Source organism: Cyprinodon tularosa, unplaced genomic scaffold (assembly GCF_016077235.1).
Source record: "Cyprinodon tularosa strain WSP-4 unplaced genomic scaffold, ASM1607723v1 ctg554, whole genome shotgun sequence".
Taxonomy (NCBI): Eukaryota; Metazoa; Chordata; class Actinopteri; order Cyprinodontiformes; family Cyprinodontidae; genus Cyprinodon; species Cyprinodon tularosa.
In genome coordinates, this window is record NW_024039290.1 from 887,390 (window position 1) to 912,957 (window position 25,568).

Here is a 25,568-nt window from a genome sequence, read left to right on the forward strand (position 1 = left end):
GTTGTGCTCAGGAACATTATTTTTATATTATTTTAGTGTGAACTTTGACCTTTCTGAATTACTTTTATGCCCAAAATCACATATTCTGATCTTGCATTTGGATAATAGTAGACATGTTCAACCTTTTTCTTTACCTGATACAGACATGAGGACGTTATTAATGGTGTAGACCCAGGTGCATTTCCCAGGATATAACTGGAAGAGACGACACAAACATCCAGGGTTTTATTTCTATGCGCTCCTGCATTTTTTCTCCACAGCATTGATTTTTTATTGACAAATATAAGGGGATAATTTTAGAGCCTTCCAGTAAATCAGACCAGGCTCTTACCAGCTCCAACGTGGCCTCGGCGCCATTAAGGTTCAGGGTGTAGATCCCTTCCTCGGCCCCCAGGATCAGATGCTGCTCTGAAGGAGGAAGAGCGGTGACATGATGTTTAGTTAGATGTCTGATAAGGTAAAAACAGCTGGGTATTTGGAACGAGAAACAACCTTTAGACAAGGGGTTTTCCCAGGTTGTGGAGCAATTTATTTTCAGAGGGGAGCCATGAAATATCTTTTTAAAATAGACCTAAAGACACAAAGCAGAAAGACGGGTTAACGTTCAGCTTAAATATTTAAAACATCTCATTGGCAGAGGTTGAATCCAGGAGGAACTGACAGGAGGTTTCTTCAATACAGGGCTGGGACAGTCTGGAGGATCCTGAGAAAAGAGAAGAAAAGAGTCTGTCAGGATGAAGTCAGGGGGGAAGAAATACATTTTTTAAATTATTCCTTCTGAGAAGATGCTTTTAAACTAAAGAAACAATGAGAAAATGTAGATTTTCTTTCAAACTTCATCTTTTCTTCTACCTTTGAAATTGGTTTCCGTCTCCGGAAGTCTTTAGGAGGGAGTTCAGGAGGAAGTGGTTCTGCTGGGCTGTTATGTATCTGAGCCGGTAATGATGGAGGATCTGAATCACACAACGATACAAACATTTTCACAAAACTTACATAACAAGAGAATCATTCTGATGAGATGTTAATAACAAAATAGATCAAAATAATTTATATTGGCCCTAAACAGAAATGTAGGTTTAACAGCAGCCAGACAAACGAACAAAAAAACCCCAACTTAGCTGCTTTAAAGTGACGGTTGTACAATTACTAACAAACATTAGAAGTATTTTTAGAGCATTAAGGATAACACTAAGTATAAAACAATAAAACAGAAAATGAAATAATTTAAATGCCCATGTTTCTAAACACTATACACCTATACACTGAGTTCTTTACATTTTATCTCATTGTTTTATATTTACCGTTTATCCATTATTAGATGTAACATAATATTTACACAAGTTAAAAAAGGTCTCCAAACTGTGAGGATTTAGTGACCGCCGGATGGGGGGAGCTCACCTGAGTGTCGTGAGGCTCGTGGGTGGGGTGTGGGTCGAACATGGGTCCCACTAGAGGTCCTGATGAGAGGGGAGGGGGCACACAGGGAGCTGGGTTTCCTCAACCGATCGTCCTCTCCTGCCATGCTCTCCTCTGAGCTAGTCCGAGCTTTTGGCTGTAAGGAGAAACATAAAAAAATAAAAAAAATATATAAAATTTTACAAAAAACATTTTGGATCCATTTTCAGATCAGAAAGAGTCATTTTTTAAATAAAAACTAGATCATGACATCCTGATTTTAGTAATTGGACAGCTTTAAAACAAAACAAATAGAGTGCCTCATTCCATTCAAGAATGTTTTGTTATAAAGAGTCCTGGCTTTGAGACCTCCAATCCACAGTGATCCTCAATGTTTCTCTTTAAATGTCCTTTAAATGTTTTTAAATTGATGTGCAGCAACAGTTTGTCCTCTAAGCTCACTGCAGATTCCTTCTCCTTTCTGTCTCTGTTAATATGCACCAATAAGCTCTAATGCACCAATACAGAAGTGCTCAAAGTGGTTTATTGACAGCAAATGCAGCTATTTTCTCTCATAAATCCAGCTGAAGCATCAGGGATGCTCTGTACCATTTGACCTAACCCTTGCTCCACAGATAATCAAAGTGTTAAAGATGTGACTGCATGCTTTAGATGTAAATGACTTTAGAACCTGCTGTTGAACCAGATCCTTTTTTATTTTGTTGTTATTCCAAAAAACGATAATATTAAAGAGGGTCACTTTCGTTTTCTAATGAGCCTAATGGAAATATATCTAGCGTTGGGGTTTATTGTCACCTTTGGAGGAAGCGGAGGAGGAGTTTCATCTTCTGGCATTATGATGCTGTGAGAAAGAGAAGGCTGGGTCACTTGTCGCCTTAATGTAAGAAACAAAGCAAAGCTGTTTAATTTCTGATATTAATTGGCAAAATCAGTGAGTGTATTATTCGTGTTGCAAAGGAGGGTCTGGAGTGCAGTGCAGTTATTGCTGATTAGCATATCCCAACTGTTATGAACAGTTTACAGCAACAAAAAGAAAAGTCTGACTTGGTTCATCTTACCAGGCGGGCTGCATCGTAGGGCTAAAGACAGAGAAAATATCATGCCGTTAAAAAAACAACCAATTCCTGGAAAACTGGCCTTTCACTTCATGAGAGTGTTTTCTTACATGTCCACATCGTCGTAGTCATCAGAGTCTGATTCCTGATCCCTGAGAGATGAAAAGATATTAATCAGTTGATAGAGAAGGAGCTGATTCATTTGTTCCGCATGTGTGAGATTAACCAGATCGTTTCATTGTTTACCTCGGTGGGCTGTTGATGCTGCCTGTTGATCCTGTGGAGGGCCTCAGCTGAAAAAATGGAAAGATGTGGAAAACCATTAACTATTGTTAATTGGACAGCAGTTTTAATCGTGTTTTGATTTAATCTTTCAACCTTATTTACTTTCACACATGGTTATTAGTCGACACAAACTCTTTGGACTAACTATCTTAGGTCATCTGGTCAGAACAGGCTTTATTTTCTTTTTCTTGATCAGAACCTCAGTTCAGCAGCTGCTTTATTTTGGAGAATGAAATAAACTTTAACTATTTCAAAGCTGTTTCCTGACAAAAATTAAAATATTTATATTTTTCGATGCTTAAAAAAAAGGACAGCATGTTTTAAAGGGCCTGTATCAACTTCTTTAAGCTTTTAATTATGTTATAATTGTATCCCTTCAGCAAAATCCTGGGTTAATTTATGCATCTCTGGGTAGGAGTTCTGCTCTCTAGGCAGCAGCTCCTCCCTGTCCTATTTAAACGAGGAGATGGGACATTTCTACATAGAGGTGATTTAACCCTTATCCTTCAGGAAGCACCTAGCCTGACCACGGTGCGCCTGCACAGTGGCACGCGAGGATTGACGTTGCCAACATCTGGAGCCTTTTCTGAATAAAATCTAATATTAATCATATCTGAATGCCAAATCTGTATAGAACAGGAGCAAAGAACTAAAATAGGAGCTAAGAGCTGCAACATCTAACCCTTCAGGATAAACAGTTTGGAGCTAACCTTAATCTCAAACTGTCATTTTTAGGTATGTCTGGCATTTTCCAAAATTTCAACTTAGTTTGTTTTCCAGTGTTTTGAAGATTAACAGTAAAATGGAAAAAATCTGATTAAAACCTGAACAGAGGAGAAGGAAACCTGTCTGCTTTGAGGTGAGACTCACAATGAAGATGTATAACCAGGTTATATCAAAACCAAAGGACCGAATGCTTACCGTTACATTTGGTGATCTGGTCTTCGTCGGCCTCTGAGTGTAAATCTGTTCGACTGAGCGGGCGCAGATAAAGATTTGATCATTTTTAGCAAAATATCCGGAAATGGAAATAATCAGAGCTTAAGCAGAACAAATGTTATTCTAACTGAAACAGCAAAACAATAATTGAAAAAAACAAAAAAACAAAAAGAAAATATTCAGTTTTAGCTAAAAAAAAAAATTCTTTTAAAATTGAGAAAAAAATACAAAACTGGGCCGGTTTCTTACAGCTGATGTCAGAATTAGTTCTCTCGGCTCGGTTGTGTTTGTTGATAGACTGGATTCTTCTTAAAGATGCAGGAGGTACCACCTTAAATCCCAAAGAAATAAAGAAATACTCTTAAAAACCCAACTAATGGCAGGTTTCTGATGTGAGGATATAAGGGAGGCTATATGGAGCTTATATATTGTTTATCCCAGCATCAATCACTAAACCCACAGCTTGTTTTACCTCCATCTCGTCTTCCTCGATCGACAAGCAGCTCTTGTGTTTCTCAGGGTTTTTGAATTTGTCCAGCAGGTCCAGAGTCAGCTCCTGGTTCAGACACTGCTGGGTTAGAAAAGGATTCTGCAAACCCAGAGAAAAAAACAAAACATCAGAGCAAGTTAAGAGAAACATAAAACCGCTGATCGGTTTGAAAGTAAACCTTGAGACACACTGAGATACAATGCAGGGATTTTAAACAGGAGGTTAATAGCATAGCTTTTAATGCAGGCATAATGCACATAAATGATCATGTTTAATATTCATATCAAAAGCAAGTTTTGGGATTTATCTGAGATGAGTTCTAAGGCCATTTGCAAACTGTCTGCATGTCACAAATCTATAATAGTAACGCTTATTAATGAGGGAGAAAAACAGACTAAATGGAAAAAAATCAAAAATAATAAAAAAGAATACATTCAAAGCTCTTTTCTCAAAAAATAAAATAAAATAAAAAATAAATAAGAATAAGTAAATAAATACATGACAGAATCTCTGAAAGTTGCATCTGAATTAACCACAAAAACCCAGTATTGATTTCCTTTGGACAGATTAGTCCAAAATCAAGGCATTTGGCCGCAACTCACAGCTTGAGTGTGGAGAAATAAAAAAACAAAATAAATAAAAAACGCATCAGGAAAACTCAAAATAAAAACACAATTCCAACTGTCAAGCACGGTGGAGGAGGACTAATGATTTAGGTTTGCATGTAGCCTCATGTCCTCGGCCAAATTGTGATTCTTTTTAAGGCAACACTGTGTTACTATTAACCACAGGGGGCGCTACTGCAGTACCCTCCAGGTTTATCACCCTAGCAACACTGTAGTGTCTCAAAATTAAGTCTGCCTCCATGTTTTGAAATCTGATAGCAGACCACTTTTGACCAGCAGATTGAGAAGTCATAGAGTTACTTGTAAAATATGTAAAATAGCCCAAACATCTGCTTATATCTGTTTTGTCATATGTCGTGGGAAATTTTGTGCATGACAATATATATTTTTACTAATTAGAAGAATTAGAATATGCTGACCTCATGTGAACTGACTGCCCCCCAATCTTGGCCGTTTATTACCATGGTGTCTGCAAAAACCTTACTTTTGTTCTTTGAAGATACTTTGAGTTTCATAGTTTTATTAGCCAGATCTCCTAAAGGTTGGATGTTGGGTAACTTTTCATATCTGTATTTTTGGCCTGTTCTGTATGTGTTTGCTCCAACTTTATAAAAAGTCTGGAAAGCTTCAGCTCTGGGCGACATTCTCACTGGTTGTGTCCCCTAATGCTGCAATGCCTTTGAATAAACATATAAAGACAAGACTGATATTTTCTTTTTCGTTGAAAAAAAGCATCTAACTCTTCGCTAATTAAAAAGAATTCCATTGCTAAAAACAACTCTTAGGTTAGTTAGCCCTCATGTTTAAGGGGAACTCAGACTGCCGTCAAGCAGAGCTCTGGGTCACATCACTCATTCATTGATGTATGTAACCCTCTCAAGTTATACAGGCGAGTTTTTGAGAAGGGGAGCTCTCAAAGATTCTGCATACATGCAAAGAGATTTACAGTATATTGACCTAAATCTTTTCATATATCTCAAAGAAAGCTAATACTTTGGTGACAAGTTACCCAGTGATGCTTTAACACTTCAAGGAGAAAAACAGCTCTGGGTGGTTTGCTAAAATATGAGCACAGAATTAGTTTGATTTTTAGAAAATATTTATAGGAAAACTACCAAGCAGAAGAAAAGGAAACTTTTTAATAATATGTTGTGACTTTGCACTTATATCATTAGTTAATCTACACTGAAATGTGGACAAAACATATCTGTGGATGCTTAATAAGTGTCACTTGTTATGTTTCTACCTAAATATTTAGTTTTTACAGCACTAGTGGCTCATTTTTCTTACAGTGGGCTGACAGGAAGGGGGGTATGAGAGAAGGGGGAGAGACGACACAGGCTGGATATGAACCCGGCCACATTGAGATCTAAGGCCTCCATATATGGGTCATGCGCACTAACCACTGTACCACCTGCACACCCAGACCCATGATACTTTAACATCAAGCTGATTATCATGAAGGCCCAGCAACCTCTCCACTTTCTGAGAATCCTCGATAATGGTCAAATTAAAACTCAAGCTGCTGTTTTCTACCGCCTCTTCATTCAGAGCTTGCTGACTTTCTAATAATAATAACTGAACTTTATTGATCTCACATTGGAGAAATTTACCTCTGCATTAACCCATCTCCTTGGGGAGCAGTGGGCTGCCACTGTGGGGCGCCAGGAGAGCAGTGTGGGGTTAAGGGACTTGCTCAGGGACCCAGTCAGAGAGTGTCAGTCTGTGGGAGTGGGGCTCGAACTCAGAACCTCAGGATTCCAAGCTCTATGCCTTAACCACATATATTAATCTAATATATGATTTCACTTTGTTTTTATTCTGTTTAAAGTTTTTGTTAATTTCTCTGTGCACTAGTCAGTTGACTTTTTCGTTGTACTACATGTTGTGGAGTTGCACTATGACAATAAAGATTTATCCTACATCTGACATCTGAGCGGAACCAGCAGGTGAATCTAATGCAGCTGAGACATCCTAACAGTTCGGACGGTACAGATGGAGTACTAACCGAGAGCATCTTGGCAGCGCTTGGTCTCTTCTTGGGGTTCCTCACCAACATGGCCTTCACAAAGTTGTAAAAATTGGATGACCTGTGGGCAGGAGGCAAGTGGTGAGGTCAGAGACCACTTTCATATGCAAACTGGTTATTTAAAAACACAAACAGATCAGATGGAGCAGGTAGAACCAATATTTTTTTAATTATTTGACCAAAGCAGGTTTATTACAGCTTAAGATTTATCTTAACAACTCATTTACCCAACAGTAGATCATTGCTAGGTGTTTAAATGAGAGTCCTGTTTAAAATGTTTGTGGATTTTGTCTTTACCATTTGGACTTGTCCTTCAGTTTCGGGGGCTGGTAGCCACTTTTGGACATGAGAAATAGGACCCTATGGGGGACAGAGAGAAAAAGAAAGGTGAGACAACGACACAGACCCTCGGTTCTACTGGGTTTCGTTTAGCAAAGTGAGGACAGTGAAGCTGGACGTGTGGGTGGTGGAAAAGTTTGACGTCACAAAGAAGGAAACCGCCTCTGTGCACATTTGAGGTTGATCCTCGCCTCACGTTTGTTTTGTTTTTTTCGATCACGTTTTAGAGCAGTCCATGGCTGCATGCTTTATGGGCTTGATGAGGGACTTTGTTTCAATTCTAGTTCATTTTTATCACACATTTACAGTTTCAAACATTTTTAGTTATGGTTCCACTTAACATAAAGGACTATTTCATATTCCCCCCCAAAATTGTTCTAATTTGACAAGATAAATTAGACGTTTGTGGTCAGGCTAAGTTAAAAGATAAAGCCGGATTACAGGAAACAGGCGTCATTCTCACAGTGAAGCATGGCGGTGGTAGCATTATGATCTGGGATGGCTTCTCTGCTTCTCAACCTGGACGACTTACGGTAAATAAAGGAAAGCGGAATTCTTTTAGCACAAACTAATTGGGTAAAGCAGCAGAACAATGACTCAGAGCACAATTTGCTCTATTTGGTTTTGACTGGTTACTCATCATCTTCTACTTTTTGAGTGGAAGCACATAAAGAAAAGAAAGATGATTGTACAGACTGGGTTAAAGCCTGTTTATCTAATTCTTAAACCACAAACAAAGAAACATCTTGTCCTAAATTTACCCTCTGAAGCTAAGAAGAAATATTAGTTTGTGTTAACAATTTACTGGACTAAAGCATTAAATTCCTTTTAATTTAAGTGTATATAAAAAAAAAACACAATTTCTTAGAAAATTTCTCCTGGATAACATCAGCTGTTATTCTTTTAGTTTTGAGTTGTTCCTCATATGAAGACCTGGAAGTTGCAGAAAGCTTTTTTTTATTCTAACCTAATTCCTTCTGTCTTTGGTGCAATTTGCTGCCAAAATAGCTGCAAATAGAGGTTGTTGTGTAATACTTCAGAATCATGCTGTAAAAAATAAAAGTACTTTAAAGTTAACTATTCTAACTTACACAAAAACTTTGGTTTCCACAAACGTTTGAGTATTCTGAACTTTTAAAGGTCTTTTCATTCAATATTTTACTGATCTATCTTCAGTTTCAGGCATTTCTATCAATCAATCAATAATCACGTGCCACAGATCTTCTTTTAGGATTAACTAAATACACCATATTATGAGCTAAGAAATGAGCTTGGTTCTGCCAAATAAAGTAATCCTGTTAATAAGCTACAAGAGGCAGGAAGGGCCAAAATCAAAAAAAAAAAAGTGACTTTTCTTTAAAGAGAAAAGCGAAACCATTTCAACATCTGTTTTTTTTGGTACAAAACTAATTAAAGTTTTGCATACTAACATTGATTCTGTCAGTTTAATATACTATTTTTACTGTTTTTGTTATTAAACATGTGAGATATTTTTTGAAGGATTACTAATGGGCTTGAAAGGAATGGTAAAAAATGGTTAAAAAAAATTGTTCATGGAGCAAAAATTAAAGAAAACTATAAAAAGAATCATTATTCTGTCCACCTCACATCAGAAAGTCACACCAGCGGTTTATTTAGAGAATGCATCCTGTGTTTATTCTATGTGCACATGTTGAACAACACACTCTGTTTTAGTTCTAAGGTTTTACATATTAGGACATATAAATAAAGCTCTGGTTTTCATATACTTTAATCCAACATCTAGTGTTTAGAAAGCACACTACAAATTTCAAAGTGTGCTTGTATATAAGTACAGGATAGTAAAAACTAATTATACCAGACGATTTAACAGCTCAACAGCTGTCATATAAAGGACTAACTTGATTGGTCCCTCACAGTGTTAAAGAAGAGACCATCTGTACAAATTTGAAAATCTGCTATGGTATCATCCACTCAAAGGACAAGTCTACAGGTACATTTAGCTGCAGCTTTGTAAACATTAGTTGTGCTGCCATATTTCTTTATCAGAGATTAAGTTTCCTCCTGCAACTTTTCCAAACAAGTCGGTCTTTTATGAAATTTTCCTTTGTAAACTTTAACATTTAACAATCTAAATGAGTTAAGCAGAGTCTGAGGTGGAGCTGTTGGGTCATGTTCCTCTGAGCATTTCACTGACTAAGATTATGATGAAAGTCCTGGACTTTCTTCTCCTGGGTGAGATTGACCCATTTTTAGCCTAATAAACCTTCCCATGTTGGTGGGCATCACTTGTTTCATGGTTTAGTTTATTTCTGAATATGCTTCATATGTCACCAAATATCCCAGAGGTCACAGCACTGTTATCATTATCAATCATCTATTAATCAGCTACAACAATTCAGGTGACCCCTGAAACCTTCGCAAAGAAGCAAGGGTGAAATATGTGTTTAATATAGAAAAACAATAATAACCTAAAACCTAATACTGTTTATTCTATTTATTTCTGAGGCTTAAAATCATAGAAATAAAAGGCATACTTCCTATGTACCATAAAAACAGTAAAGGTTGCCTCCAAAGAAACCAGAAACTACACCTCATACTGAGATGCTGATGCTAAATGTTTGTTTAAAGGTGGTGTCGTGTCTGTCAGAGTTTAATCACCGCAGCGGGTGGACGTCAAACATTGGAGGCTGCAGCTCTGCCAGCTCGATGGCTGTGATGCCCACAGACCAAATGTCACACAATTCATTGTAGCCGCCTTTAATCTCCACTGCTGCTACCTCTGGGGCCATCCTGGAGGTGGGAGTGGGAGAGCAAAGGTAAAGATAAAAAATGCATAAAGTTAGATTAAAAAGGGTATATTTTTATCCAATCTTGGCAAAACTTTTGAAAATTAGGCACACAGATGGCTGAAAGCTGCAATATTAAATAATCTTTACTGTTTCTTTTAAATTAGTGATCAACTGCTTTAGATTTGAACCTAATGCAAAGCTGCGGAGAGAAAGAGAGGTGATTTTAAGTGTGGATCTTACCAGTATGGCGTCCCAATGAAGGACATCCTCCGAGCCAGAGTGGCAGTGATCTGAGCTGAGATCCCAAAGTCGGCTGCAGAGCAGGGGAAATAAAAGAATATTTTAAAAAGGATATTCAAAATCTATTTAATAGATAAACAGCCAGTATTTTAAATGTTATATTTTGAAGCAAAGAAATAGGACTGCAACAATGATCTGATTAAATGGATAAAAATCCTTAATTAGAAATTATAGCCAACACATATCATTATCAGTTTGTGGTGTCTAATTAATACATTGCTTGCTATGTTACAGAGCCGTTCCACTGCACCTTCAGAGCACTTTCAGGCTGAATGACGGTTTGAACCAAATCCTTAAATGAGTCGAATTTGGTGATTTGTTAACAAAAAATATACAAGCTTTGGGAAGTGATCTGATATGGCATGAAGCACAGCAGAGATTAGGCAGTGACTGGAACAACAGTGAGGCCTCAATCCTTGTTCCACTTCAAAGTGAGGAAACTCCAACAGCTGTTAGCAGAGCTGAGTCATGCGTTACACCTCCAAATATTAGTCATTTTGATTGTTTACCTGGCTGAGGACATTAACTATGTTTACATGTGTGAAATTCTTTAATCAGAATGAAATGTGCTTGGATTACAAGAAAGAAAGCTTTTCTGAATTCACCGGTTTATATGACCTAAAAATCAAATAATTGCAAAAATAATGGGTGTTTAATTGCACCAAGCTTTATTTGCCGTAGAAGCAGAGTTGTCAAATTTCCTTAAAGTCGTAGGGAAACGGCCGTTCTAACTGTTCCAGAATTGCTGCGGAATTCTCCCGAGAGGTGCACGACTTTACACAAGAGAATAAAGTGAATGTGATTGGTCGTTTATCAAGGGGGCGGGATAGTTGTGGCTGAAGGTTTGCAAGCAAGTGTGATTATGGCCTGTTTGTCGGAAGCATCTTGCTAACCAGTTAGCAACTTAGTGCTAGTAGGTTCCCAATAGGAAATTCCATTGGGACCAAGCAGCACTAAATTGGTGACTTAGAAACGACACTGTCAAGGAACGCTATGGACAGAGGAAACATGCAAGAGGAGGAGAGTTTTGTGTCGGAGGTCGTGGATGAGTCTCCTCCATCATACATTTTTTATTTAGAGGAGGAAAGCGGGGACGAAGTTGTTGTGGAAGAGGACGCCAGGGCGGCAGAAGCTTGGTTTGGTGTAGAAGGCTTACAGTCGTACATGTTTGAGCCCTTGCCTCGCAACGCTGCCAGTTCTGTTAGATCTATGCCTGCTGAAGACACAGACGTCCATCCCCGTGAACACTTGGAACTCAATGTGGAAGTAATAAAGAATAAATAATTCTTATTTGTTATTTCAACCATTGTGTATATTAGCTGCGACATATGAATCAAGATGCAATGACCAAAAAAAAGTGACCTAAATCAGCTGAAGCTAACGTATAACTAACCTGCTTGCATAAAATAACGAAACCCCCCCCCCCACAGATTTTAAGAAAGGATTTTTTTATTTTTATAGAAATTTCTAAATTTTGGGACAATATTGTCTGATAATAAGTACATTTACATGTTTAAGCCAGAATGATTCTGGGAGCAGTTCAGGCATTTTTGCTTTCCACAAAGCTGTTCCTAGGTTACATATTAGGGGGTGGAATAAATTACCCTCCCTTAAAGTTTTGCGCTGCTCATCGCTGCTCCCTTGCCCTCCACATGTCTTCAGGTCTGTTCTCTGTATCTCTATAGTTATGCTGCTATAGGTCAGACTGCTGGAAGACATAGGGACCTCTTTTCCTCATTATGCTTCATTCTATCTCTATTCTCCCACTCTGAATAATTTGCTAGTTCAATCTCTAACATTATACTCTCTCTGCTTTTTCTCATAGTAGCTTCATCTGTTCTGTTCCTGTTTGGCTGTGACACCATCATTGAGAGAAATGTCAGCTGTGCTGCTACCATCAACACTTTTTTTTACATAGATGTTGGAGCTCAGGCTGTTTTTCAGTGTAGTTCTGTTTCTAACACTTTCAGAAGATTTAAATCTACTTTTAATAAAAATCTGGACATTGAAATGTAGCTTATAATATCTAAATAAAGCCCAGCTTGTCCTCAAACAGTCTATGACTGGTTGTTAAATGATGTCCTCATTCTGGTTACTTTGTTGTGCCACACTCATTTCCAGCACCAGCATAAAGGTGAGGTGCACCAAGCCCTTCTTCTTACACACCACAATGTTACGGGTTCACTTTTGTGTTTAGTTGCTGTTTACAGAGAAAATTTTGATTGTTAAATGACTGACTAACAAACGTTAACAGGACACATAAGTGAGAACCAGCTTATTTGCTCTGCCACTCCAATTATTTTATTTTGGAAGAAAGAGGCAGAAATGTTTTCATTTTTTCTCCCAGGAATCAAAAAACAAAAAGAAAAACAACAACCAATTGATTGATTAGTTCTTACACATCGTAAAACATGCCATGATTTAATGAGGCAGAGGTATTGTTGTGAGAGCTGCTACCTTTGTGGTGGGTGACTCATGCTAACCACACTCTGATACAGTGCAGTGCACACTCTGCAAACTTCCACTTACCTAGTTTGACCTCACCCTGATCATTCAGAAGGATGTTGGCACCCTGCAAGGAAAAGACGTGAATCATGAGAACAGATGCAACACAGAAACTTTGTATTTCTCCAAAATTCTGTTCTCTGTGTTCTGCTCAGAGATCTGTAAGCAAATTCACATGGGAGAAAGAGATAATATCAACCTTAAGTTTGGATTGAAACTGGATTATTTATGCATATTGCCGCATCCTACAGTCTAAGAAAAGATTGGTTGGAAAAACCTCTACTTAATTAAACTAAATTTGGTTTAACCAATATGATGATTAAGCCATTGGTTTCGGATCAACCCAAATAATAGGTTAACCAACCGACCAATAAAAATGGTAACTGATGGTGTACTGCGTTGGTTGTAGTTAATGGTAGTGTGTATTAGTTATCGACCTCGAGAACAATTATTGTGATGTGCTCCATGTACAGCATGCAAATAATGGCATTAACCTTTGACTTAACATTAGCATTTCCTAGTATTAAATTCCATGAAATGTTAGTAGCAACAGTGGCATGAGATGCAGGAGTTTGCTCTGCACCGTAGTGTTGGTAGATCTAGTCTTGATATTCTGGCTTTTTCAAAGGCACTACACATATATGTGGACACATTACTACCAACCAGATTGGCAAAATTCAACCAATATTGACCAATTATTGACCATTCTGATATTAGGTTGTAGATGCACAAAGGAGCATCATCACACTTCCTTCTTCCATGCAGCTGTTAGAGCTTATAATCATAAAGTTCTGGTCATCAGAACAGAATTTGTCACTAATCTACTTCTGCAAAAGGCAACGAAGATCTTCTGACTGATGTTTTCCAGGAATATGTCTAGCCTGATTATTCAGGTTCTTAGCAATCAGGTTCTGGTTTTTCTGGTTTTCTCTCTTCTTTTTGTAACTGCAGCAAACCATTGTTTTAATCTGAATTCTTTATCTAAAGTCTGAAGGAAACACCGGCAGACAAACAGTGCCATGCTGACCTTAATATCTCTGTGGATTTTCTTCTGTGCATGTAGGTAGTCCAGACCCTGGGTGCATAAACAAACAAAAAACACAACTCAAGTTCTTACTTCCCCCAAAACTGCAACGACTTTAAAAACAGCATTGCTATTGGATTACAAAGAGCAAAGTGAAGAATAAAATCTGTTGTTACCTGTAACATCTCCCTGCAGATGTAGGCGATCTGTGATTCGGAGAGAGGACCTGTCACTGTGGGACAAAATTCACTTGTTTTATGTTTGAAATGAATCACAGGAAGAAAATAATGAAATACAAGACAATAGAGAGCAAAAAGTAAAACATAAAATGAAGAAATCACAGCCTGAAATGCATAAATCAAGCAGTCAGTTGTCATAAACATTCTAACAGTGCGATGCTTTTTGTTGCATGCAGAGCTGAAATGTAGCATCGCATTAACATGATGAGTTGCAAATATTTCATTTAATTTGATTTTGCAACAAACTGGCTGTTTCTGCTTGATGCTCCTGCAGTCTTTTCAAACTGAACTCAGCTGTGCATCAAATATACGGTCCTACCGTCCTTTCTTTATTAAGACAAGTTTGTCAGTTTGAAAATACATTTCTATCATATCAAACTGGACATGCTGATATTTTTAATTGTAATTGTAACATAATTGCTTGTTCTCCAACTTTTCAGCTGGGGACTAAAAAATAAACCGCTGATGAAACCACTAACCTCAATTATGAATCATTTAGATAAAAAAAACATGTCAAATAAGCCGAAGAAGGGAGTCTTGTGTCATATTTCACTTCAAAGACATCAGTCTTAAAGAGTTCATCGTAAAACCACAATCTGGCTATTCTATGGTTTTCAAAACAGATAAGTCATTTAAAACCGGTTTTTGAAACCAGAAACCCTTTAGAGCTATGCCCTTTAAAAAGGCAAGCCTTTACTAAACATAAAAGATAAGTATCCATAGCAGCTTTCATCTTGAATCTTTTCATGTCTTTAGACTGATAAGTTTATTTTTCTAGAGAAGAAAAACCTGTAAGCAGAATATGTTGACTGTCTTTTTTTATAGCAAAAACAGAAGATGGATGAAGTAAACAACTTTACTGCACATCAGTGCAGGGAACATAGGTAGTGGTAAACACATATAGGGAAGATGGACTTTTTCAAAACCAATAAAAGAAGAATATTTCTGTTGGAAATGCTTTTTTCTCCCAGACAGACAGAATGGTTGGTGGTATAGCTAACTCAAACAGCTGGATCAGATGATGGCGAGACTGACTGCAGCTAGAAGAAACACCAACTGATCCGTTGTTTTCAGACAATAAGCCTGAAATTAAGCGAAACAAAGGAGATTGTTGTGGATTTCGGGAGGTCCAGGCAGACAGAACATGTAATTGTTGCATTTATGCTTATTGAACATAATTCTATTCTTTCTTTTTCTTTTCAAAGGTAATTTTCAGATTAGAATTCTTTTACCGGTAAGTTGTCTTTGCTTTATATTACATTATCTACTGCATAGTAAGAATGCTTTTTTAAGTCTAAAAAGGTGTCCTTTGAGCTCTCACAAAAGAAGCAACAAGCATTTCATGAGGATTTTTGTTAGGTCAATGCTAAGGACTTTAATGAAAACATCATCTTAAAGATTTTTTTGATAATTTCCTTTTCCTTGCAGCATGCAGGCAACAAGGTATATCTTTTTTTTTTTTATTATTTAATATGCTCTGCAAGTTATTATTTGTCTGTCATAAAATGGGGCAGATTGACCCAGTATTCAGGCTAGACAGACAGTGGGAAGTTTCAAAACATTTAATGACCAAAGACAAAACTAAAACTGAACAGAAACAGGCTGCTGTGGATCTTCTGACATGCAGCGGTTCCGGGGGGAGGCGGGGTAACATCCATCACTGGCATTCTGGTTTAACAGCTCAGTCCATCGTCTCGGGGGAGGCAGGATCCAGCTGATGCATTTCCAAAGAGATGCAGCGCTGAGCCGTCCAGAGTGTCCCTGATGTAGCAACCCCAGTGAGCAGGCAGGAGACCGATCCAGGTCAGGAAAACAGTTCAAAACAGGACAGTTCTGAGATTCAGGAGTCCACAGCCCGACCAGGGGTTACGATCCACACAGGAAAAGACAGATCCAGGGTTCCAGGAATCCAAGGAGCGCCCAGGCAGGTTCAAAATTCCATGCGTCCAGCAGCGAGCTAAGACGGACACGCTTAGATGGAGACAGGCGGGCTCAGTGGTTGAGAGGAACAGAGACAAGACATGGTACCTGGAGAACTGCAGAACTTTAAACTGGCCAGGATCACAGGACTTAAACCTGACTCCCTCCCACAAGCCGAGCCAAACAGGCTCCGCAAAGAGGAGCCAGGACCCGAGCACCCCCCCCACACTAAGCAGACAAGGAGACAGGACTACACTAAACACTAAACCCTCTCGACACACAGCCCCCCAGGAGTCAAAGACGTGAACCAAGAACTTAATTACTGAAACATAAAAACATATTGCACAAACATGAATAGCTAATGATCTGGCCCTGATAGCTGGGCTGAACCGTATCTAAAGCAGGAGGAGCAGGTGGATTAGATGAATGGTAATTAGAGAGCGGGGAGCGGGCAGGTGAATGAAGTGAGTGAATATATCAGCTACCGGGGCTGCGACCATTACATTGTCATATTAATGTTTATGTTTGTAAACACTACGTAAGTTTAACAGTTTTCAACGTGGATTTGGAGAGACCAAAAGCAACTTCAAATAAACAAGTAAAACAAAGGAAAGGGAATTACAGAACATATGTTATGATCAAGCTCCTGGATCTTCACATCTCCTCTTTTGTGCCGCTGCCTTCAGGGATTATCAGAACACAGACTAAAAGACTTAAAGACAACTTCTTCCCTAGGGCTTTCAGAGAACCAACCCTTTTTCTACTCATGTTGGCACAGTTTGTTGCTCCTTAAGCTAAATGTTATACCCACTCTTGAGTTGTAAAAGCTGTGATTTCTCAAACTGACTTCTGTAGCGCATAACATGCACACAGAATGATAATAAAGACAATTCTGGTTCTAATTATGACTCAACAGCCAGACCACTGAGAGGAATGGCTGTTAGTGAGCTTCTAGAGCAGAGAAGGATTTTGTTTGCCCTTATCAGGATATGGAGTATTTTTTGTTTGTTCTTTGTGTCAGAGCTTAATGAAGGAGAGAACATTTGAGAGCAGATGTCAACAGTTATTTTTGTCTTCCATAAATCACATTTGTTACATTAGCCTGAAGAAATGTATGCTACAGATTTAAAAATGTTTTAATGTTTTTCAGTTAACTTTCTCATTGCCTTAATAATCATAAAGGTCTCTAAACCTATGAGAAGGTTTGAACATTTTTGTTTTCCTTTTCAATTTCTCTGATTCCCAAACAGTGGTTTCTTCTGCTGGTATGGGGAGAAAAGAAATGCTCTAGCCATCTTTTTATTAGTACAACAACAAAGAAACTAAATTATTTAGCTTTTAAAAAGTGAAATATTTTCCTCAGATAACCTTCAGCTGAATTTTCAGTTTCTTAAAAAAGGTGCAATAAGATTGGAATAAGAGTGCAGCGGTGACAAAACGTAAACATAAGACTGGTATATGGTTTACAGTTCCAACATTCAGCACTTTTTTTTTAAACCCCCTTTTGAAATGTTATCTTTAAAATTATTTTCTTTTTTAAGTTTAACAAAATTAGCAGCTAGAAAAATTACATTTCTGTTGCATTTTTTCTCCTATGGTAATAAGATGATTTTGATATTGTAGCTATAAACTAAAATGACTGAAAAGTAAAATAAAATAAAACTAATTTCTCCAAAGGCATATTTCTTAGAGAAAACCCTTTAGATGTTTATCACATATTTCCAGTCCAGCCAGTCCTTTACTCACCGTGGTAGATATCCTGAAGGGAACCTCCTCCACAGAACTCCATACAGATCCACAGTTTGTTGGCTCTACAGGAAGATGGAAAGATCCAAATTAGCCACTGTGTTAATGAAGAAAAGAATAAGAATAAAAAGGAAGCCAAATATCTGACCGTATGTAGCTGCCGTAATAAGCCACAATGTTTGGATGTTTGCAGCTCTTAACGATGACGATTTCCTGCTGGATGATGGAGAAATCATCTTCTGCAGAGGCAAACACAGAGAAACAGCGGTTTCAAAAAAGCTTTCAGGACGACATAGAAGCAGCAACACTTTCCGATTTCTTCTCTTCTGTCGCAAAGAAACAGGTGAGTCATCCTGATCCGGTTAGTTTCATCAGGCTGCAACTTGTTTATAAAAGCATAACCTGTTTGCGGCTCTGAAGTTTTTCTGATACCTTCTTCAGTCTAAATGCCTGTGGTCATGTTTAAGATGGGGGTGCAAGGGTTTGTGTTATTTTTTGTTGCTGTTTTTTTTCCAACCACAGTTCCTCCCGTTTACAAATTACAACTCAGAGTCATGGGAGGGGAAAAAAAAGGAAGTGCAGCCTCCTTCCATTCTGGGGTTTTAAGAGTCCGGACGCAATAACAACGACCTGTTTTTCATCAGTTCACCAGATTCCATCCTGTCTTTATCTATCAAGCAAACATGAAGGTAAGTAAAAACATAAAGCAGGCTTTTTATAGTTTAATGGGCTGGGAAGTAAAAAAAAAAAACTAAAAATGGAAAGATATCAATGACATTACACAAAGAAATATTAACACACCAAACTTTAATATTTTATCAACCTAAAACCACAGACCTCAATGTATTTTCAATTAAAGATCCTCAGTTTTGACTTTGACTAGACCATCAAGAGCAGTCCTGGGAACGTCACTTAAAGAAAGTAACAAGTTATAATTACTACTGTGTTCAAGAACTCAATATTAATTCACACTAACAGATTTTACCTCTCTAAAACATAACAGTAATACTACAAAAAATAATGCTTTTTAGGCAATTTAATGAATCGGTGTTCCATAAAAAAAGTCTAAATCATGTAAGGAATGCCTTCCAGTTTAGGAAAGCTGTTATTGACTCTGCAGGTCTGCCATCTCCTCATGTCTCTCCTCCCTTTGTGAGCCACCTCTGCCTGTCGACCACCCGCCCACATCCACCCTCAGCCAATTGTATGTATGCACTGAAAGAGACTTAGCTTATGAAACACTACTTTGATTGATCAAGTTAAAGTAGATTGCAAGCAACTTAATGCCGTTAATCAATATTTAAAAATACTTTTGTGAGATTACTCTGTTACTAAAAAATAGTTTTGTTACTAACGCCGTTATTATACAATGCCTTTATTGATCTTACTCCCAACACTGACGCAGAGATGCTTTAATTTAATTCATCCCACGGTTATGTTGTATTTACTTTTATACAACCGAGCACCAAAACCTCAGCGATGTTAAAACCTATTTTCATAACGGGAACTAACCAAAAGTGGGGATACAATTGAACAAAGACGGTAAACAAGTCTCTTTCCTGGTATTTTAAGATTGTGTTGAATCCACCAGCAGTCACTCTGTCAGAAAAGGAGAAAAAAGCCTGATAGCACACTCTGTGATGATTGAGAGGCTTAGAAGGAAAGAAGTATCTGAATAAAAAGCAGGTGGTGTGATAAACCATAGTTTTCACAATATCCGCAACCAGTAATGAGAGGTAATGTTATGGTTTTGGTTCTGTTCAAGTTTAATATCTGATTTTTTATTGGTCTTATTTCCTTTTTTGTGTTCTAGTTATTTTTGATTGCATTTGAGTTTTTAGAGATTTCTTGTTTGCCCTCTTGTGTCAGTCTCCTTTTTCCTAGCTCCCTTCTAGACTCCTCTGTCCACACCTGCTCCAAATCTGCAAATTTTAAAACTGGTAAAGCAGACTGGTACAGTATACAGAAAACTCCATACCAGTTTGTTGCTTTTCTATTAGGGTTTTTTTTTTTACACCTTGCATTTAGCTCTATATCACTCTGAATGTGGCCCTGAAACATCAGAGGCTTCCCAAGCAGTACGATTTTCTAATCATACAGCGTTTTGCTTGTGTGGCATAACATTTAAACCTGCCGTCCTTTAACCGAAGACACTTTTCGAAAGGTATTTGCTGTGTTTTCAGTTTGGCAAGACAACAAACAGGACCTCTAGCAGCTAACTCTGCTTTCAACTCCTCCATCTTGTTCTCCCTGACCTGTCTGCTCTGTTCCTTTCTCTGAAACAAAACAGCAGCTTTTATAGTGAGAATAAATCACACAATTCGGCTCGACTTAATACGTGACTTTGATCTATGGGTGGAAGAGAAAAAAGCGGTGGAATATAAATCGTGTTTTCTTATTTATAAAACACTTTAATTTTCCTTCTAATTTATAAAGATGCAGAATTTTGTGGTGTACTATCGCATCAATCACAGTGGGACAAAATGAACAAATTGAAGGGGCGTGAATGTTTTTGCAAAGCAGAAAATAATCAAAAACCTTACTTTTTTCATTTAAAGCTTCATTTAAAGTTTTTTTTATTCTGAAATAAAAAAAGACTGTGCGAGGGCTAACTGTCATGGTCTTGGTTCTGTTGTTCTTTACTTTGCTCTTTGTTTTCTAGTATTATTGGTTTTATTCCAGTTTGGTTGTAATTTCTAGATTTATATTAGTCATGTTTTTCTGTCTCTGTTGCCCTCTTGTGTGTGTGTGTTCCTTTCCCCTTGGCTCCCTTGTTGTCTCCTCTCACACCTGCTCCTTGTCAGCTCGTTAGCCCTCCCTTTGTCTCTGTCTGCTATATATGGGCTGCGTCTCAATTCGCAGGCTGCGTACTTCCGAGGACGCAGCCTACCTAGCCTCCGGAGGACCCAGACTCGGTAGGCTGCTCCGGAGGATCCTCAGCCGTTGGTAAATGGGACGGTCTAGCCTTTGGAGCACTTCCTGGTTGCGACACGACGTCATCACGTTTACCCCAAACACAGCGCGAAACAAAATCCGACAGCTCGAGAAATACGGAAAGAAACAACAAAAAAGATATGGAAATTTTTATTTTTTTTATTTACTTGTTATTGGAGGAGGAGAGTCGGCTTTGATGGCTTCGGCGGCAGCAAAACCTGCGACGGATTTTTCTCGGGCTGGCAGAGCGCAGTGGAGAGGTAAGATTTACCTGCTATTATTCTAACCCACAGGGGCCTGCTAATGATCAGAATATACCAGCTATTAAATAAATGCTTGTCAGCAGATTGATGAATATGTTTAAATATCAAGTTTTATATTTTTGTGTAAGTTTGTGATTTATTTGTTTGTAACTTTAGTAATTTGAATTGAATAGTTAAATGTGTACAAACCCTGTAAATAACTGACTTAAATCACTACTTTCACCGTCACTAATGTTGTGTTGAGAAGCCAAACTGTTGAGAAATAAATCATTGTCTAAATTGTTATCCCCTTACTGCCTGATTTTATTTGCAATTTTATATATATATATATATATATATATATATATATATATATATATATATATATATATATATATATATAAACATAATACAGGAAAAAAAAATCAAAATATAAAAACGAAAAAACTAAGTTAAATAGTGGATCTAGATGAAGTTAAATTTAATTTCTAATAAATCATGTAATAAAGATAAGGAAAAAAAGATAGATGACTGAATAAAAATTAATATTTTTGTCTTTTTTTTTTCTACAGGTCATAACAGCCCCAGAGGATGAAGAGCAGGACGACATGCCAGAGGATGAGGAGGGGGAGAACGTGTAGGAGGCAGTCAGTGGTGCTCACTGGAGGGACCAGCTGTCTGCCGAGGTGTCTGCCCTGGAGGAGGGTCTACCTGACCACCGTTACATTTAGATGGCAAGTAGAATCACATTTTAGCTGTTATTATTTCAGGGTTATAAAAACAGTTTTAGTAAAGTCATTATTTTCCGCGTCTTTTTGAAAAAATTTTAGTAACATGGCAGCCATCGATTAGATCAGCAGTGGAGAGAGGCACCCCCCACCCCCCAGATGATGTCCCACTCGCAGTCAGAAGACTCCAAGCTCATCTGTGTGGCATCGCATCCAGTCCAGCACCACCAGGGACTCCTGCTCAGTCACAATTGTATATATATGTTCTTTAGTAATATTTACTGTTTATCTTCTGTAAATAGTTGTAGTAGTTAATTTTAAAATCTAATGTGAATAGTTAAAAATGTTTAATAGTTTATTGTAAATACTTGCTTCTCTAAAAATAAACTCTGACTCACTGAGAAGTTGTTCTAAGTTTGCTTAAATTACAAAGAAGTGATGAAACAGATCATGTAAAAAGGTTAAAAGACTTTAAGAATACACCGACAGCAATAACGTTTATAAACAATTTAATAATTTAATTTAATAACAGCAACACAGAACTTCAACTTGTTAAAAAAAAACACCAAAAAAATTATAACATCTGTCCACCATCCTCTCCAATAACTGAAATAATCTGTCCGTCCTTTCCCGCCTCCCTCTGCCATCTGATATCCTCCCTGATTAAATCCAACAACTTGTCACTCCTTCTTCTCTTCCTCCTTTCCCTCCTCCCTCATCCTCATTCTCTTCCTCATCTTCACCCTGAAGCTGCTCAGCCTCTGCAGCACCTGGCCCTGGTGTGTCCTCAGGGATGGAGGCAATTAGGACAGGTGGGGCAACAGAGGGCCTCTGTCCTAATAACTCCTCCATAAGGACAAACCAGGGCCAGGTGGCAGCAGTAGGCTTCCCACTGACCCGCTGCCCTGGATCTTTGCATTCCTATAGTAGAGGAAAACAATTTGTAGCAACAGATGCTATTTTCTGTAGTGTTTCTTTAAAGCTCGAAAAAAGGAATGTTTCATGATTTGGATGGATTGATGAAATTCTACAGAAAAAGACTTTGGAATGGTAACCTGGAGATTACTTTTTCAAGCTTACTCAAAGTGTAAATTAACATGAATATAATAAATGTAAGATGTAATTTCCCTACACACACACATACATATACATACATTATATATATATATATATATATATATATATAGGTGTGTGTGTGTTTCATTACATTATCCAAACCTGAACATACTTTGTATTTTTTTTTTTAAGTTGTCCCACACAAGGATCACTTCTATCACAAATATGAGATTTACAAAAAGTGGCATCTGGGCATCATTTGATGTGATCAAAAGATTATATTTGTATGTTGGTGTTTGAACAGGACTTCTTTTAACTTGTGTGACTTTTACATAGAAATGCAACATGTAGATGGAATTCTGCCTCAACTCTTCCCTCCATCCGCCTGCAGCAGTATTTTTGGCCCCGATGATAAGGTGGTCATTTTATCCACTCCTCTGTCTGCTCCCTGGAATAAAATGACATGTAAAGCATATTTCTGTTAAGTCAACAGGCAAAATGACTGTTCTGTATAATTATGCCTGTATTGTTCTTCAAGCGAATTATACTTTAAACCTTATTATACTGTACTGTAAATAAACTATACGTTATTGAGTATTAAAACAAAACGTTTGCAGTATTGATAGCCCAGTACAGCTGGACTAATGTTATTTCTTCAGCTGCATTAAGCTTTAACAGTTCTAATCCTTTGTAATAAACTGTCTGGGAATAAAATGATCTGATTAGTGAGGGATACGGCTATCAGAACAGTAAGATGTAGGTTAAAATAAAAAATAGTGACATTTGTATGAAGGCTTTTAATTGTTGATGAACATTACGTATCAACAGGTTAGCTCTTAGCTTTAGCTTTAGCTGCTCCTACACATTCCGGTGGCTCCGTTACCGTCATGTATTTTAATAGATGTTCATAAAAAAAAAAAAAAAAAAACTACTTACATTTAAAGGTGTTCTCCCCACTACTGTCGGCGCTGCTGCTGCTTTCGGTTGTCCGTAACTTGAAGAAAATCCGACCTTCTTCTTCTTCTTCAACTACTAAAAAAAAAAAAAAAAGAAGCGCGCAAAGCACCTGGGGAAATCTTGTGGGAGGCGAGGCCACTAAGGACGGTAGCGATGCATCCTCAGAATTCGGGGAAAAGGAGGACGCATTTTAAGGCTGCATTTTAAGCGTCCTCAGAATTTTTGCCTAGTGGGACGGCCTCCGCGCAGCGTTGTGACGTCACCGGCCTCAAAATGCGTACTACCAAGTACGCAGCCTGCGAATTGAGACGCAGCCATGCTCTCCCTCTGCTCTCACTCTTTGTTGGTTCCTTGTCTTTGCTGTCCTCCCATGCTGTTGTTCACATACCTCGTCTCCCTCTGGCTCCTAGTGTTTATTGTCAGGGTTGGTTGTGGTTTAGGACCCAAATGCAGAGGCAGAGAGGCTGAGGGGATTTCTTGTGGATAAAATCAAACTAATAAAGAAAAGCAAACCAGATCTATAGAGACATCTGGGGAAACCAAACACTAGGAGCCAGGGTGAGACGAGGTATGTGAACAACAGCATGGGAGGACAGCAAAGACAAGGAACCAACAAAGAGTGAGAGCAGAGGGAGAGCATATATAGCTGACAGAGACAATGGCAGGGCTAACGAGCTGACAAGGAGCAGGTGTGAGGAGACAACGAGGGAGCCAAGGGGAAAGGAACACACACACACACACAAGAGGGCAACAGAGGACAGAAAAACAGGACTAACATAAATCTAGAAATTGCAACCAAACTGGAATAAAACCAATAAAACTAGAAAACAAGGAGCAAAGTTAAGAACAACAGAACCAAGACCATGACACTAACACTGTAAAACTTAATTTTGGAAACAGATTAAAGGAGAGTCTGAATAGCAGAACTGAGATATTCAGTTCTTGTTTAATACCTAATCTTATCAACTATTCAAACTGTTGTGTTCACAGAGCTGCTTTGGTTTGGAGTTTCTGTTTTCTCCCCTTCATTTTCAGGGTGTGCCAGGCAGGTGAGGCTCCCAGCTGTTGCTCATCAGCCACAATCAAGCAAGCAGTATTTAGAGGAGTGGATTCCCTGAGGCAGACGACAGATGGTTACCTATACCAGTGGTAACTGGGTCCCTCTTCAAGACTTCCAAGTTAAGTTGAACTTGTTCTGATAGTCTTACTTACCAGTCCTGTCTCTGTTTTTCTTTAGTTTTCCTCCTGCTGAAGGCTGGCTCCTGTTCCTCCCTCAACGGTGCTTTCCACTCCTCCCCAAGAGCTGTCTTTCAAGATCTGCAAAAGCTGAACTCGCCTGCCTGTCCACCCTCCAACGCCTAAAGAAACTGGTAACTCCAAGTTCTTCATCCCCCCCTCTCTGTGGACACTGTTGCTCCCCCTCAACCTGTTTCCAAGCCCTGAGAAGTAAGTCTGGCCTCAATGTTCATCTCAACATCAGCTGGTACTCATACTGATCACCTAACCTGTTTTGCAGTGAGACACCGCTCTGGATTTTGCTGTTTTCTCTGCTTCCAGTCTGAACAATAAAAACCCTTAAAATAAACCCAGTTCTCCTGTCGTACGTACTGCTGCTGCGCCAGAGTCTTGATCCGAAATCATGTCAGAACCATCTGTCCAAACCGACTCTGCAGCTGCGTTACGTACGGCTTTATCTGAACAGGGGATTCTTCTCGGGCATCACGAAAATGCTATCACTAGTATGGCCCAACAACAGACTTCAATTCTGCAGACGCTTACTCAGCTCTCTCATCAGGTGCAACAGTTGAGTGCCAAGTTTTCTGTTTCCTAATCCTCTGCTTCTGCTTCTCCTTCTCCCGCTCCGGTGGCTCAGCCCCCCCCTGCTGCTTTCCGTGACGCCGCCTCTCCACCTCCAGAACCCTTTTCGGGGGAACTGGGTAAGTGTAGAGGTTTTGTGTTACAGTGCT

At 38.5% G+C, this 25,568-nt stretch overlaps 1 protein-coding gene across 2 annotated transcripts in view; it reads right to left on the bottom strand.

Moving 5' to 3' along the window:
• Nucleotides 1–25,568, bottom strand: part of LOC119796656 (mitogen-activated protein kinase kinase kinase kinase 5-like) — an 85,768-nt gene that overhangs the window by 9,219 nt on the left and 50,981 nt on the right. Inside the window, exons 3-24 of one of the 2 annotated variants that reach the window (XM_038305302.1) lie at nt 17,833–17,923; nt 17,685–17,749; nt 13,956–14,011; nt 13,783–13,830; nt 12,780–12,822; nt 10,191–10,263; nt 9,820–9,951; nt 7,138–7,200; nt 6,820–6,901; nt 4,168–4,284; nt 3,945–4,026; nt 3,678–3,730; nt 2,718–2,764; nt 2,582–2,623; nt 2,475–2,495; nt 2,212–2,290; nt 1,399–1,552; nt 853–953; nt 662–703; nt 493–571; nt 332–408; nt 135–195 (exon numbers count right to left, since the gene is read on the bottom strand). In XM_038305302.1, the coding sequence (XP_038161230.1) occupies nt 135–195; nt 332–408; nt 493–571; nt 662–703; nt 853–953; nt 1,399–1,552; nt 2,212–2,290; nt 2,475–2,495; nt 2,582–2,623; nt 2,718–2,764; nt 3,678–3,730; nt 3,945–4,026; nt 4,168–4,284; nt 6,820–6,901; nt 7,138–7,200; nt 9,820–9,951; nt 10,191–10,263; nt 12,780–12,822; nt 13,783–13,830; nt 13,956–14,011; nt 17,685–17,749; nt 17,833–17,923 (1,608 nt within the window). The remainder of the gene's footprint in view (nt 1–134; nt 196–331; nt 409–492; nt 572–661; nt 704–852; nt 954–1,398; nt 1,553–2,211; nt 2,291–2,474; nt 2,496–2,581; nt 2,624–2,717; nt 2,765–3,677; nt 3,731–3,944; nt 4,027–4,167; nt 4,285–6,819; nt 6,902–7,137; nt 7,201–9,819; nt 9,952–10,190; nt 10,264–12,779; nt 12,823–13,782; nt 13,831–13,955; nt 14,012–17,684; nt 17,750–17,832; nt 17,924–25,568) is intronic. The other variant, XM_038305303.1, reaches the window with a different exon arrangement.